This window comes from Anarhichas minor, unplaced genomic scaffold, assembly GCF_050575085.1.
Source record: "Anarhichas minor isolate MPS153535 unplaced genomic scaffold, ASM5057508v1 ptg000017l, whole genome shotgun sequence".
In the NCBI taxonomy this organism is placed as follows: Eukaryota; Metazoa; Chordata; class Actinopteri; order Perciformes; family Anarhichadidae; genus Anarhichas; species Anarhichas minor.
The window spans coordinates 10,916,681-10,932,611 of NW_027466463.1; the positions used below are offsets into that span (position 1 = coordinate 10,916,681).

Here is a 15,931-nt window from a genome sequence, read left to right on the forward strand (position 1 = left end):
CAGTACATCTGTCCTCCATCATTCTGATCGAAGGACAAGTAAAAGTACACGTCTTTGGCTGCAGCAGTCTCTCCTTTTGTATGTGTGCGTGCACAAACCCGGCATTGTTGGAGTGCTCTTACATTACAGATTGTTATTGCTCATGCTGTGATAACAGCTCATGCTGCGATAACAGCTCATGCTGCAATAACTGCTCATGCTGCTTCTCATTTAAACCCCATCCAATCCCACAGCAGCCTACAAACTGTGATTCTATTTACCACTGAAAAACAGTGGACAGGACAGCAACTGTTATTCTCTGTAAGAAAATCTAAAAGTCAAAAATGAGAAATGACTGGACAGGCAACAACAAATCTCTTCAACAAATATGTATTCTAAAACAACACACATGAAAAAAACTCCACAAAGCTTCTCTGCAAATTATTACTATTTCTCTACAAATATTCAATGAATAAAAAAAATAAATATAGAACAATCTAATTACATAAAATAAAGATTTAAACCAGGAACCTGTGAACCAGGATCAACAGATGTGAGGCCCTCAGAGGCCCTGCACCTCCCACAGCAGGATCTCATTAAAAGCTACAGTGAAAAGAAGCGTCCCTGACGGAGAGAAGCGACACGTCTGCAGTGAGTCACTGTGCTGCAGGAAGTCCTGGAACCTGCCACTGGTCGACTTGATCAACTTCAACACTCGCTCTGATAAGACATGAGACATAACAGGGAGAAAATATTCACAAACATGCTCCAAGCTTATAATATTAAAATCTAATTTATTTACTGTAACAATATGGATTTACATCATGAAAAACAAGGGCCGAGTTTACCTTTTGATCCCACAGCTATGAGCTGACTCTTACAGGACAGGCTAAAGCATGTGGCCCAGTCGGGCAGGGCAATCTTTTTCATTATCTGTAGTAAAAAAAAAAAAAAACACATATTGTGTGATTACACGCACATCTGTGGACATTTTGCCGGCAACATCTGCTCTGTACAGGTATAGGAAAAACACTGTGGTAGAGGAGTGAAGCAGTGGGTGCTTGCGGAACCTGTTTTTTAGTCAGGCTGTAGAAGGACAGCTCCTTCTCTACTCCATAGCCAGTGTAGACCACCAGGCTGGGGTCTGCAGGGCAGAAGGCAGCCAGACTGGGAGGTGGGCGGTCACCCTACAGCACAAAAGGGTTACAAAAATATTAGACGTGCAAAGGTTTGACACGGACAAAGCACTTTTTATTTTGCAAATTTCCTAAAGGAGGTTGCAACAATATGCTGAAAAATGTAAAACTAATACTTTAGATATAATACATTTAGAATAAAAAGGCTTAGAGGTTAAGTATCCGCAAGACTTAAAAAGAGATAAACCGCAGCACTCAACATTTGGAGTGGTATTTCTAGTCGTTATCACTATGTACTACTACTTAAAACACAGAAGGTACCCCAAAATAGGCCGGAGCAGGAAATGTCAGCCAGTCAAGCAGCTCGCATTTGTCCCTCGACCAATCGGCAGCCCACACACTGACGCGTCTGTCAGCACTGGCAGCCAACCACATCTCGTTGCCTTCCAGGCCGAAATGCTTACACTGAGGATTGGAAGAGAAACGGCTTCAGATACGGATGAAAAAATGTCATTATAATGTCAAAAGACAGGAAAGGAAATGTCAGGTAACCTTTTTGTATGAGAAGCAGGCAGAAAGCCCGTCAAGAGCACGGTTACTGGAGAAGCCAAGTGTACGTATACGTTGTACGATACATGAAGGGGATTTGTGAAGTGAAGCTGAATTGAAAACATCATTTCAAAACAGAATAAATGTACATCTACTCAGGAAAGTATTCAATGTGTATGAAATAGACAATCAGGCTGCTATTGTTATGTTTATATTATTCTGCCTGATGTATACAAATATTCAAGTCATTCATCAACATTTGAAATAGATTCCATGTGGCTTTTTGAGACTCGGCGCCGTTTCTAAATGTGTTGATGGCACTTGGAACAAAAATCCACATTTTTATATGATTAATAGTGATTATTAAGAACAAACCAAGTCATTTAAGAGTATATATTCGCAGTGACAAGCTTCGGTCAGAGGTGATATGTAGTTGCCAGCAGAAACATCAGTTCCTCGTGCATTTAGAGGAGATTCAAACGTCACGCAGAATCAGTCTCCATGGGGAAGTCGAAAATGTTTGATTGATAAGTGATTGCTGTTAAAGAAAGGCCTCAGCAGTGCACTCCGGGACAATATTTTGTGGTTAATAACAGTAATTGTTGCGGCCGTTCAGGGGCTATTCTAACCTCTCTCATTATACTTCTATTGCGCTGCCATGTTCTGTTAAAGCGTCACTCCTTGACTCGATTCAGTGAGCTGACCTGTTCATTCACACACTGGATGGTGGTAATCGGCGCTCCTTTGTGGTCCTTTATGACCCGTATAGTCGCTCCATTCACTGGGCTGCTGACGGCTATCAGACCATTCTTCCCCGCTGAAAGGATCACATGACCTGTCGGGGGCCAAAAGGTGTTACGGAGCCGAACCGGATGAAACATAGCTGCTTTAATATAACAGGAAACTTACTGCGAGCACATGGAATTGATTATTTCATCATAAAGTAAGTTGAATGCAGGAGATGCAGGTTATTAAGCTACTGCTATACTCTCTCACCGTGAGCAGAGTACTGCATGGCAGTCACAGCCACTTGATGGGGATGCAGCTTCATCTCCATCTCTGAAGATGAAAGCCGGAAGATCCTGAGGGTCCCGTCGCTGTATCCTGCTGCCACACATGCACTCTCCTTACGGGAAGAAGGGCTCCAGCACACACAGCCGCAGGCCTGACCCACAGAAAAAAACAAACATATAAAAACATATATATACACAAGTATATTATAATATTAAGTGTATCCTCTCACCTGACTGAGCACCTGAAACTGCACCACCAGCTCGTTGCCAGGGACCGACCACACCCTCACGCTGCCGTCCTCGCTGCAGGTGGCAAAATGTCTCTCGTCAGCGCTAAAAGCCACATCATTCACCTGGACGGCACAGAGGAGCACACACAGAGAATGAATGTCAATACTGGTACAAGATGGTAATATTAGCAGCACGACCCTCGCACAGAGCTTCCTCAGAAGTCACATAAGGTCATTTTCATTACTTAAATTTGATGATCTTTATTTCCTGGTGCAAACTGAGTAAAATATGAAATACTCCTCTTCCTTCGGGATCGCCTTTGATGTGTGATTGACAGGCCATTAATACAGACCAACCATCAACCCATTATGATTATGCTAAACAACACACTTGCCTCCCAGTTACAAGCTGTATGTTCCAGCTCCTGCTGGAGACACAAGATGTGCATGTGGTTACTTTTCACACTGGTACCTTGGTCTTGTGCCCGCTGACCAGCCGGATGCTGCCGCCGTCTGACCAGTTGATGTACCAGAGGGTTCCCGCTGTGGTGCCAACGATGCCCATGTCCATAGTGTTATCAAATGCTGCACTGATCGTAGTTCCATCCAGCATGATCTCCTGCTCCAACACCACCACGGTCCCACTGAGGAACAGACCGAAAACAAGGAACCCCTTATTAATGACATGGCCACAGGAGGATGAGATGGAACCAAACCGTCATTCTTTGTCTGTTTCACACAATAGACATTAACTCGTCGAAAATTTGATAGAAACCGTAATGAAACTACACAGGTGACACTGACTGACTGTGTATGGCACGTAGGCCTTCATCACATAAGAACATTAAAGTATATTAAAGAAACGGGAAGACTCGTAGGAGAATAAACTACATACAGACCTGTCTTCCTCATTGCAGTACTTTTCCTGAGGCTTCACGCCCTGTAAAGCGTCTACGTCCCACAGTCGCAACCAGCGGGTGTTGCTGCCTGTCAAAAGACGGTTCCCTCGACACAGCAGCACTCCTAAACCAAGAAACCATACCAGTCCTATAACCGTTTGTAGAAACCCAGGACCAGAATGCATCCAAGCAACAAGACTCAAAATGAAAGCAATGGTTTAGGCAATTTGACCAAGTGTAATAAAAGACATCTTCTTAATACAATAACAAGAAGAGAACTGGTTAGAATATACAGAGGGTCCCTATTTGTACCGATCTCCCCCTCATCAGCTTCCCAGGTCATGAGGCAGCGCTGTGTGTTCACGTCCCAGACGCAAACGTGTCCCCGATTGGTGGCGGTGAACAGAAAGGAGTCCACGTGGTAGCACAGAGCCGTCAGCTCCGCATCGCCCACTTCTACTGGTGCCTTCACCTTCTGGACCTGCACGTGTGAAGGAGTGGTTAACCCTCATGTACCAACGCAACGACAACCAAGATATTTAAGCTAACATAGTGGATCGGGGGGGGATGAGTGTTTAGTCAAGCACACTATCATTCTCTCTTATCAAGCGTGTTTTTCTGGGGTCATTTACCTTGAGGTCTACATCCGAGCCATGCGTGTGGATCAGGCAGAAGTAAGCCCCTTGGCTGCCCACACAGGCCAGCTGGCTGGCTATTGAGGGGCTGAAGGCTGCGTCGTGAATCGGTCCCGACACCCTCACACTGGACAGCAGCTTGAAGGTGTCACTGCTCCACAGAGCCACCTCTGGGTCAGAAAAGTCTCCTGTTGGAAAGAATCAGTGGTCAGTAGTAGCGGAGTACCTCGATTGGCCTTTTTCTTTCATTTTAATCAATTATTGTCAAACTGACACTAAACTTGAAGTTTAAATGCTAATGACTGATTGATGCACATCTAATTTATATTTGACTGACCAGCAGAGAGAAAGAAGCGATCGTCCCGAGAGAAAGCGAGAGTCTGCACTGCGCCCCTGTGGTGGGAGATGGTATTGCGACAAGTTCCATTCTGGACGTCCCAAATGCAGATGAGGCTCTTGCTCCCATTACTGCCACCAGCTGCTGATGCCACCGTCTAGACCGGAAGTAAAACAGACAGAAAGGCACCTTCATTTTTGATCCATGATTCCATAAGACACAGGACTAACAGGACGTATGCCGAACATGAGAAACTCCTGGATTTCTTGTGCCCCAAGATTAACGGGTCTGAATTTCTCTTAGAGATGATGCACAGACATCTAATCCATTAGCTTGTGAGAAGACTCCCTTTAACCCGCTTTGTTAGACAAAGACATCCGTTTAAATGGAGGGCACAAACGAGGTCTGCACACTGTGAGGATCCAAATAAATAAGTTAATTTCTCGTTTGAATCTGTGAGATCTTCCTCAAGCAAGTGAGAAAGAGGAAAAACAGGCATAGGTGTGTGATAATCATGCTGTTTAATCAGCATCTTGATATGCCACACCTGTCAGGTGGATGGTTTATCTTGGCAAAGGAAGTGCTCACTAACATGACTTTTAACAAACCGTTGCATCATTTGTGACGGCCAGACAAGAGATCTCCTCGCTGTGGCCCTGCAAGTGTCTCTGGCTTCCTGTATGAAGGTGCTCCACCACCACCACACAGCCACACGAGTACGCAAACAAACCTGCAACAGAAATGGATTGCTGGTTGAGGCGAAACAGTAACCAGTCCCAGTGTCCTGGCGCGTTAGTGTGGACGGAGATTATTTCTGAAACAGAGTTCATTAGCGTGGAGGTAGGCTAAGACTTCCTGGATAAAATATCTACTGTTTTTGTTTTACTTCCAGTAGATTGTAATAACCTTGGTCAGGGCTCCACACCATGTTGCCGCGCCCATTGCCATTGTAGCCGATCACTGCTTTCAGCTTTATGCCCTCTTCTCCTGGTTGGGGAGTCACAGCAGCCTGGATCAGAGACAACGTTAAGACACACTAACATACGCCCAGTGACACGAGTCTATCATTATATCAGGTCGGCATAGTCTTTACCTGATCAAGAGTGGAGGTCTTGAAACGTGGGATAAAGTGCCTGTAACAATCAGGACGGACTGGCTTCTTCCCTTTCAACTCAACTAAGTGACAAAATAGAATAAAAAAAATAAAAAAAATCAACCGAAAGCCCCTTCACTGTTAATGCAGGACAATGCAGTGGGGCACTTACCAGTGTTCATATGACTTGTGTTCATGGGAGATGTGTTGACCAGCTCTGTGACTTGGAGGAAGGAGACGGCAGGTCTGGGGTCAGAGGAGGGACCTGAACCAGTGACTGTAGCAGTGGGGATGGTCGGGGTGTCATCACAAATCGACAAGGAGCCCAAAGCTGGAGGAGGGTAACGGGAGAGAAAATATGACCGAGGGTGACAATAAACACCTCTGGTATGGCCATTAGCCACAAATACATGCTTGATACACGTGTAGAGCGTGAATATTGGTATTGCTAAATATTTATTGCTGAGAGCTAAGATATAAACAGTGTTAAACCTACCTCACAGTAGTTAAAAGTGTAAAAGAGAACTAACCCCCCTGTTGAACCTGGTCTAGGGTGCTGATGTCCAGTCGTGATGGCGGTGAGGAGGGGAGGGGTGCCGTCTGTCGAGGCATCCCACTGGACAACTGAACTCCACTAACGTCTGGTTGAGCTGGTACATGAAAACACAAATCCAACAACAATTTTGTCACGAGTAAGAACATTTGAATCTTATAACATAGAAGCATGAATACAAACTCTAAATGAAGTTACCTGATTTAGGAGTTGAGATGTAGCTTAATCTTAGAGGGGAACTGTGAGGACAGAAAACACTTGTAAAAGTGTAACACGCACGTTATCGACAAGATTCAAACGTGCAACAGCGATTATTACCGACTGTCTTTTAAGGACTCGACAGGATGTGCCAGGAGGTCCCAAAGGAATATGGCGTCTCCCACCGAGACCACGCCCAGCTGGTCGGGGGTGAAGCTCACCTGGCGGATGGGCTGACTGTGGCCTATGAACATCTGGTACAGAGAACCACGCTTCAGTTACTACCGACACGACATCAACTACTAATACTCCTACTCTAAATGTAGACAACATACTTTCTATGACAGCGATGGATGTTTTACCACAGGATTGCACAATTTTAACTGCGCTCAAGATTGAAATTGTATATTTGCACGCTTTAATAGACAGGTTGAAATCAAAGCGTTTTGTAATTAATTCATTCTCACTAACAACTAGATGCTTATTTGACCTACTTGTAAACGGCTGCAACATAAGAAAATCCTTAATTGTTGACTACCTGTGAGCTAACATCGAGCTGCATGTTGTAATCCCACACTTTCACAGCATTGTGTCCTGCTGTCAGCAGGAATCGACTGTCCTCACTCACAGCCAGGGACGAGCACTGGTGTTTGTGCACCTTCGACACCTGTCAGGAAGACAGAAATCCACCATGTGATTGAAGAAGAGAATAAAATGACCGTGTAGAGGCAAACTGTACATTCAAGAAGCTCAGCAGTTTTACCTCTCGGAGCAGACGGCCCGTCTTGGTGCTAACCCAGAGGATCTTGTTCGCTGATGTGGCGACCAACAAGTGTTCAGTGGAGGCCGGAGAGAAGCAGACCCTCAGTGCAGAATCAAGACGGGGGCTTTGTACGTCCAAAATACTCACATCGACATGGAGCAACTAGACAGAGATGGAACAGGTCAATGTGGACACTTAAGAACATGCATATTAATAAGAACTATTTGATATTCTTGGGTACATCTTCTGTATGGTGTAAAGTTTTTGGGGAAAGGGTGACGCTGCTTCACCACTCCATAACCGTTGCATGAAATCTGATCTAATTTACTTGAGCAATGCGACGAATAGCGTGGTGCCGACAGTGTGCAAGATACCTCATCCAGAGACTGCGAGTCGGCGATGGTGACAATGTACTCCGAGGGGCCGATAAAAGCCACACAGCGGCTGTCACTGCTCACTGTGAGAGCGTCTGGAGCTCGCTCGGCGCCTCGGGCCAACACATTACCTAACCAATCGGGTACAGAGTGAATCAAACAACACCCGCCTGATATACACTACAGATAAGGATGTGTATGCATTGTCCTATAGTGTTGATAGTTTCACAGTTCACATTTCTGATAAGTGAAGTTAAGGTGTGTTTGTTTGTGTGTGTGTGTGTGTGTGTGTGTGTATATACATACACACGACTCTGATCACATTGTGGTCTTCCTCAGAAGCGTTGTAAAGCGCCAAAGAGCCCTGAGAGTCAGCGCTGTACATGAACTCCCCATCCGGAGAGAAGACAAGACCCACCACTTCACCTCTGTGCTGCCTATAATATACATGCACATGTATATGTACAGGCAAATACAAACAAACATACAGAGAAACTGTAATAGTAATTGTCCCCAATGCAAGCTTTTGGTATCCAAAATGAAGAACTGCAGTCACTGGTGGCGCCGGAGCTTCCACTATAGTTTAGACGTACTTGTGTTCAGCCAGCATCTTGGCACTGGAGATGTCAAAGACTCTGACGATGCCGGAGCTGAAGCCACAAGAGAAGACCTGCTCGCTGGGATGGAAGGCCACTGAGCTGGGGCTGTCCTCCGACACAAAATCATACAGCTAAAGCACAGGAGACAGTAAATAACAGGCAGTGTCAGTTACTTTGGTGTAAAGATATACTCATTAGTGGAGCATCTTCAAATCAGTAGAAATATTTTTTGTTACTCCCAATAATTTGCTTTGGTTTTAGTTTGACTTTTTGTCTGGTTCAACACATTGAAAGACACGGTGAACATGTGTTAACAAAGCATTCAAATAGTAGAATCTGATCATAATAAAAGAGGTGAAATAAATAAATAAATGTGGTATTGACTGACCTGATGCAAGGAATCCATATTCCAAATGCGCACTGTGCCATCGGATGAGGCTGTTGTGAGATGCCGACGGACGCCATCCACACTGAAGCCGAGCACGGTGTCCGTGTGTGACCTCATCAGCGTGTTGTAACCACGGCTGCTCACATCGAGGAAACCCAGGCTACCAGTGGAGGAGGCTGCCAGCACCCGAAGGCTGTCTGAGGAGACCGACACCAGGCTCACAGGTCCCTCGTGCTCTTGAAAACAATGACGTGTGTCCGAGTCATTGTCTGCGTGAGGATGGTGCATCATCTCATATTCATGATTTGAATGTCGGTCATTTTAAACAATGACCTGGGCTGTACTGCCAAAATGTAGTAAAGATTATATGCATATTGGGACCTGTCAGGCTACTGCTGCAGGTAAACATTACGCCTACCAGCCTCCAGGAAGATGGTAGAAAAATCAAGAGGCCACAGACGCAGGAAGCCATCTTCAGAACCCGTGGAACAAAATGATGAGGACACACTGATGCTGTTGATGGCAATGCCTGGACCTGGGACACACACACACACACACACACACACACACACACACACACAATGACCCACAGATTCTTAAAAAGTTGTATCCCCTCTTTGAACTACTAAACAACACACCTGTGTTAAAAGTCAATTTCTCCCGGCGGTTTGCATGCTGCTGCTGTGCAGGCAACAGCCTCCTGACGTTCCTAATAACAACTCTGCTGTAGTCGATCTCAAAGATATAGCCACTCCGACTGCTGGCAAATCTATGGGAAGACAATCACAAAGGGGAAATAGTAATCATTTAATCATAATAATGTTTTCAGTGGATGAGGTTCATGCTTCTGCCAATCCTTGGTAAACTAGGATGGTTTCAGCGTCTGCTTTGCTCACTCACAGTGTTCGTTCATCAAGATGCTGGTTGGAGGAATTCCCCTCCTCAAAGGCCACGTCAGTGAAGTCCATTGAGTGGTATTCACCCAGGTTGACTGGACAGGAGCGCAGCGTCCCATTCCTCACTCGCCACAGGCGAATATTGTCGCGACCACACGACACCATCCTGAAACCAGCACACTCATAGATGAAGAGATCGAGATTTCTAATTTACTGTCCTTCTAGCTCCCACTGTCTTTCTCTTCATACATCCAGGGCCTGTGTGGTTTGTAGGGCTGTTCCGAATAGTTCGAAGCTTCATTCATCGAGTTGACATTCAAACTGTATTATTTACAACACGGCTGAGTGTCCATACAGCGTTTTTCTGAGTTAGTTTGTACTCTGTCTGTTCAGAACATGGTGAATCATGTTGGTAATTATCATTTTTGAGCTGGCTTGTGTTTTAAAGTGAAGTACATTTCTTGAGACCAGTTGCATTTTACTCTTGTAACATACTGTAGGTTTTGCCACTACCCATAAAAAAAATCTGCACTTTTGCACCAGGTGCTCAACACCTTCCTTTAATAAGGAGTATGTGTGAAATAAACTACAATCCAAAAATGTTCCCAATTATGCAAATATGCACTGTTGGCTAAATAAAACAATCAAAAACACAACCCTAATGTAAACACAGAGAAGGGAGGGTACCTTGTATCATCAAAGAAGGCGACCTTCATGGTGAGGATGTCCACATCTGTGTGTGCTTTGGCTAAGATGGTCACCTCTCCACCTTTACCGACGTTAGAAGTGTTCCACACCACCACCATCTGTGAAAGATTGAATCAGCGCCACAAACACAGACAGTCGGCTTGCAGCTTTGCCGAGTCATCGCCTCTAACGAGGGGAGCTGATTTATAGCTAAGTAATGATACGAGGTGTTTCTTTGCACTTTTTCCATCGTTGTCTAATAATTCCCACGGCTCTTGCCACAGATTTACGCTAAACTGCAGCTTGTGTTTATTACCTTTATTCACAAATTAGAAAAATAAGCCTTTGAATATTCATGTGGGACTATTTGCATTTGTGTCACTTACCGTTTTACTGTGGCTGTCTTTACCCACTCCACAGAGAGTACCGCCCCCGTATGAGAAGCTTCGAAAAGGGAATGCGAACAATTAAGACAAAAATTAGTGAGCGAGCAGTGATCGACGTACGCTATGACCTCATTGTATATTGTACATAAAGGCTTATAACCATCTTATCTTAAGAGGGCTGTGTGTGCGCGTGCATAAGCAGTTGGGTTACCTAAGAGATGATAATGAATGAGCATGAATCCTAAACATGGCCAGACAGTTTCCTTTGTGGTAGTCCCACACTCGGACGACACTGTGGTTGCCAGTTTGTGCCGAGGCCAGCAGGGTTGTGTTGCCATTGAAAGCCAGAGCGGATACCTACAGAGAACACGCATGGACAGAAGTTGCACATTGTTTTTGTAATGAACACAGAGTCCAACTGCATCAGAAGAGATTCTACTCTGGAGGTATCACATCGCAGCTCATTTACCTTATCAGTGTGGCCGATGAAGAACCTCTGCTGTTTCGACGATATTTTCATGGAGACGATAATGGCGTGACACGGATACACCACCGCATCACCCGATTTGCTCCACAGGGCCTACGGTGTCATAAAGTACAGCTGTTAAGACTGCCATCAAGTCTTTGATTGAATGCATTTAATCAAAATCACAAAGTATGTGAAGCCAGCCTGATAAGGGTTTAACTCCGCACGAGCGTACACATTTAGTGGTGGCTCCTCCGAAGCCGATGATTCGACTGAGCCTGAGAATCGGGTCTGGAAGCAGCTTCTAAAAAGTGATGGCAAAGGAATTGTAATGAGTTCTCAAACAAATGCCGTACAGCAGCTGGTTTTATTTCACGCTCTACTGTCCTCGTCTCGCTCACCTCCTGTCTCCGCTCTTTGGACAATGATAGATGGACAGGATGTGGCACTGGAGTGCAAACAAACTGGGAATGTAAAGAGATTAATAGTGTTTCCAATGCTGCCAAACAAATTGTACTGAAAGCCTACTGCATTCAAAGAAATGCATTGTACTGAATATGATGTACAAAAAGAGAGGAATGTGGTATTTAATTGGATGTTTGTGTTGAATTGAGTCAATAAGAAGCTTCACCTCTTCTTCACTTTCCTCCTCACGTTCGCTGAAGCCGTCCTCGGGATGAACATGCACATGAACTCCCCCGTCATCGGTATCCCAGGGAGGCCTGGATGTGAACGGCTGTGAACTGGAGCTTGTTGACTCCCGCTGATGCTGGTCCCCATTATGGGAAAGCCAGTCATCACTCTGTTGAGTGGAGACTACGCCCAGGTCCGGTAGGTCGGTCACCACGGGTGTTCGATTCCTCAGGAGCTGAGGAGACAGAAGGAGGGAAACACTGACATCTGCCATATTTTCACAGACGTAGGTCAAGCTGATCGGGATCAAAGAGAGTGGATTTAAAGATACTAAAGTCTTACTGGTTTTGGAGCGGTGATCTGCTGGATGAGAGGCACACGGTCCTTAACTGGTTGGCTGAGGTTGACGCAGCTAGACTCCTCTCTAGTAGGGCTTCTTTGGTCAGAGACACAATCTGGGAGAGAAAGGCAGTCATCTTCAACACATTCCTAATAGAGAGACGTTTGCATGTATTTGAAGCAGAATCCATTTTTATTGCCAAGCAGGCGTTCACATACAAGGAATTTGTTCGGCAATAGAGTTGTTTTTATTAAAAACTCTTTCATCAATAAACAATAAAAACTATTTAACAAGTAAGAGCGGAATGAAAGAAATGATACAATAATTGTTTGTGTGTGGTGCAGAGCGAAATAAAGAATAATTACGATTTCTTTTAAACGCAACTGGAAAAAGTCAGACCCGAAAACACTTTATGATGACAATGATGAACAGTGTGTTATTCCTTGACTTACTAGCCTCGGGCTGGAGATTACCTTTTTGAATGGAGTCAAACGGTAACTTTGTTCCCTCCGAGGGAAACCTGTTGGGGTAAGATAAGATAAGGGACTCCATAGCAGTACATGGTGACAGAAGCAGGTAACCTTTTAGTTTCCTTAAATTCATAACAATATAGACTGAAGATCATATTTTATATACAACATGTGCTTTGTGCAAATAACTCTACTAGTCATATATATAAGATGGTAGTGTCTCTGTAATATGTAAAAATCCATTTCTGAATCTCTGTTATTAAAGGTGCATTGATACAATTATTTCAGGGCAGATTTAGCTTTTAGCACTATTTCAGTGATGTGCATTGTGGTCCCAGGTGAGGTTACCTTACCTGATATAATCATAGAGGTCATGCCAGGAGACCCCCTTGGGCACAGGATACGACATGTCTCTGGGCATAGGACCTGTTCCCTTAGAAGAAGCAAGACCCATCCTCTTGGCTTCACTGAAGGAAACTCCTGTTGAAAGAGACAATTGCAAAGTAAAGATGTCATACATCCACTAAGAAGAAGTAGCAATCTGAGGATGCAGGCTGATACTAAATGAAGGGTATGGGAAGAAAATATTTTGTCCTCTAAAAACCAGTAACTGCCATGTATGTAGCTGCTATGTGTTTAGGTATGTTTGAATAAATGTGGATGTATCTGCTGCTCCATGCAGATATGCTGCGGTGTATAATGTATTCATGGGAGGCTCTGTAAAGACTGTGGCACTAAATGTCCCTGGAACAGGACAATGAAGAATCTATCTGTTTAACGGAGGCTCACCCGGGTCTAGCAGCAGGTCGCTGGTCAACATGTTTTTCACTGCCATATTGGCGCAAAGCTTAACGCTTTTTAGTTGACTGTGGCAGCGGTTGAGGTAGACAGAGAGTGTGCACTGCAGATCCAGCATCAAACAGGTCCAACGCACTGAAGCGGGGGCTGGACCCACCAAACCTGGAACACGTTGGAAGATTATTTACATTACATACAAACGGACGGCAAATTATCAAAACAAACGCATACGAACAATAGTTCACAAGTACAGTTGCGTGCGTGTGTGTGCATGTATTCACCATGTCTTGCAGATTTGGCCGTGCTTTCGTAGACTGAATCCTTTGCAGCTCCGCAGAGGAAAGGAAACTGAAGCGAGGTCGCTGTGGACTTGAACTCTTTGAACATGTTGGAAAAAGAGATACGGACCACCTGGCCCTCCTTCACATCACAGCACACAGAGAGGGGGGGGTAAGGAAAAGTCTTCCTTCTTTTAAATGAATTTCAATCAAAGAGATCTTCACATTTATAATAGATACGGGTGGAATGGTTCACAGTGAAGTACGTTTCTGGGGTTTTCTTTTCAATTGTTCCTAGTTGCGCTTTTTGGGTTTCTTTTTTCTAATTTCTGTAGGTAAAGAAGTTGAACATTTTCGATGGTATTGAACATGAGAATGTGTAGTGTAGAGTGTGATACCCCTTCAGAATTTCAATTAGATTGAAATGGCACAATAGCAAACAACAAAGAATGCAAAAAAAAAAAGCAGCATCAGTGTGGATTCGTCTGTCAGTCAAAACAAACTCCAGTATCAACACACACACACACCACCCCCCCCCCCCCCACACACACACACACACACAAAATCAGGTCAGATACCTCCACAGAGACATCCAGGTGGGCCACAAAGTATTTGCCGGGGGCCGGCCTGAAGAGAAGGTAGAAGTAGCGCCCCACCAGCCCCAGAGACTGGTTGCTGTTTTTGGGTACCAGGATGCAGCTGTTGGCAGGAACAGGACCCCTGATCCTGAACACTGAACACTTCAGTCTCTTGTCCTGGGGGATTTCAGCAAAAGTGGACATAAAGTAAACCAACTTTGGTCTGAAAAGTGATTCTCTCCACAAGGTTTTGTAGCTGACAAGAAATTCAAGCCAAGCTACCATGGGACACTACACACTTTGCACAGCCACCTCTCAAGCCTACAGCAGTGTTTGATATTCAAAAGATAGTTTGGGGGGTAAAGTATAACTTTAAACACAAGTATAACAGTGTGTAGCCAGGTTACCGTGTATGTTGACACGTCCCCCTGTTTTGCAGACCTTTTCCAGTCTTCAACTTTGACATGTTTGAATATGTTGACGTAAGGATGCTGCCAACCTGCACAAGTCAAAACAGGGTTCAGTAACAGTGGATCGCAACAGCATGACCTGTCAGGTTACGGCTTCCATCTCACAGCCTCTGTTGCTTTAAACACTTTAAAGTTCGTTTTTACCTTTAGAGGCCATTGGTAACGAATGTCGCAAATGTGAAGTCCACCTGTTGCTGTCTCAGTCTTGCTTCAACTCGAGCAGCTGAGACGTTAGCTTGCAAAACAAACAAACAGCTGTATGACCGGAAAAGCTCCTTCTCCGTTTCCGACAGACCACAATGATAATATACGTAGTTTCACATCATTATGACACGAAAGGGCTTTTTTTTTTCCAGTTCTCCCGGGTTAACGTTACCGAGAAACAACAGTATTGATGTGACTTGGAGCTGTTGTTACTGCAGCGCTCACATCCTTCCCGCTCCAGCCTCCGCCGACTGGACGACGTTTATGACGTCTTTGCGTTGCGTTCCCTGGCGCTTCTGGGTAATGAAGTTCGCACTCAGAGCCAAAAAGGAACGCTAAAGAGAAACACCCAAATTCAAATGCGTGTTGTTAAGAAGACATGTATAGTTGTGGTGTAGATTAACTTTGACATTTACAACCTGTTTTGGGACTTATGTCTTTGTTGACTTTATTGCTTTTGTTCACTAGCCTACTATTCATTCTATCCATCAATCATATCAAGTGATATAGTGATCACCTCCGATACTTTCTTAGATAATGAATTACCCATCCTGAAAGAACTTATGCACCGCTTCCATCACACATCAAAAAAAGTCAATGTAAACAAATGTCCTTTTATTCATATAGTCCAAATGTATCTTGTATTGAATGATCACAATCACATATTCACATATTCACAATTTTACATATTCACAACAAACCACATATCATTTTTTAAATATACAGGGAATGCCAAAATGTATTCAATCTGAATCTATATTTACAACATGTGGGAGTAACTCCACCGGGTCTTGAAGGTGAATGACGAAAGGCACCTGCATTACTTCAGACGATTGTCCAGTGTCAACCTGATCCCCTTGCTGCAGGCCTTTGTCTTTATTTACCACTGATGGACAGTGCAGCGAAGAAGCATCGGGCTGTGGGGAGGTTGTCGGAACTTGCCGCCTAAAAACAAGCGAACTCTCAGGAGTGGGTGAAC

The 15,931-nt window shown here is 44.5% G+C and overlaps 1 protein-coding gene across 2 annotated transcripts; it reads right to left on the minus strand.

The window, feature by feature from the left end:
- Positions 1-353: 353 nt before the first annotated feature.
- Positions 354-15,189, minus strand: wdr90 (WD repeat domain 90). Of its 2 annotated transcripts, none has more exons than XM_076093551.1 (43): positions 14,893-15,189; positions 14,686-14,777; positions 14,279-14,455; positions 13,704-13,842; positions 13,414-13,584; positions 12,978-13,104; positions 12,628-12,674; positions 12,157-12,269; positions 11,813-12,049; positions 11,583-11,645; positions 11,417-11,485; positions 11,185-11,295; positions 10,927-11,072; positions 10,716-10,773; positions 10,330-10,448; positions 9,647-9,808; positions 9,385-9,515; positions 9,165-9,281; positions 8,747-8,982; positions 8,353-8,489; positions 8,066-8,196; positions 7,760-7,890; positions 7,386-7,547; positions 7,161-7,289; positions 6,743-6,876; positions 6,623-6,663; positions 6,402-6,521; positions 6,044-6,202; positions 5,872-5,954; positions 5,685-5,787; positions 5,387-5,508; positions 4,779-4,935; positions 4,439-4,629; positions 4,119-4,287; positions 3,807-3,930; positions 3,380-3,551; positions 2,908-3,030; positions 2,661-2,829; positions 2,369-2,499; positions 1,437-1,580; positions 1,050-1,166; positions 828-912; positions 354-699 (listed from the first exon to the last, which is right to left on the minus strand). In XM_076093551.1, the coding sequence occupies exons 1-43, from the start codon at positions 14,903-14,905 to the stop codon at positions 542-544; spliced, it is 5,520 nt and encodes a 1,839-aa protein (XP_075949666.1). In that variant the 5' UTR covers positions 14,906-15,189; the 3' UTR covers positions 354-541. The 2 variants fall into 2 exon arrangements, with proteins under 2 accessions (XP_075949666.1, XP_075949665.1); XM_076093550.1 differs by having other exon boundaries at positions 12,607-12,674.
- Between the last annotated feature and the right edge of the window lie 742 nt (positions 15,190-15,931).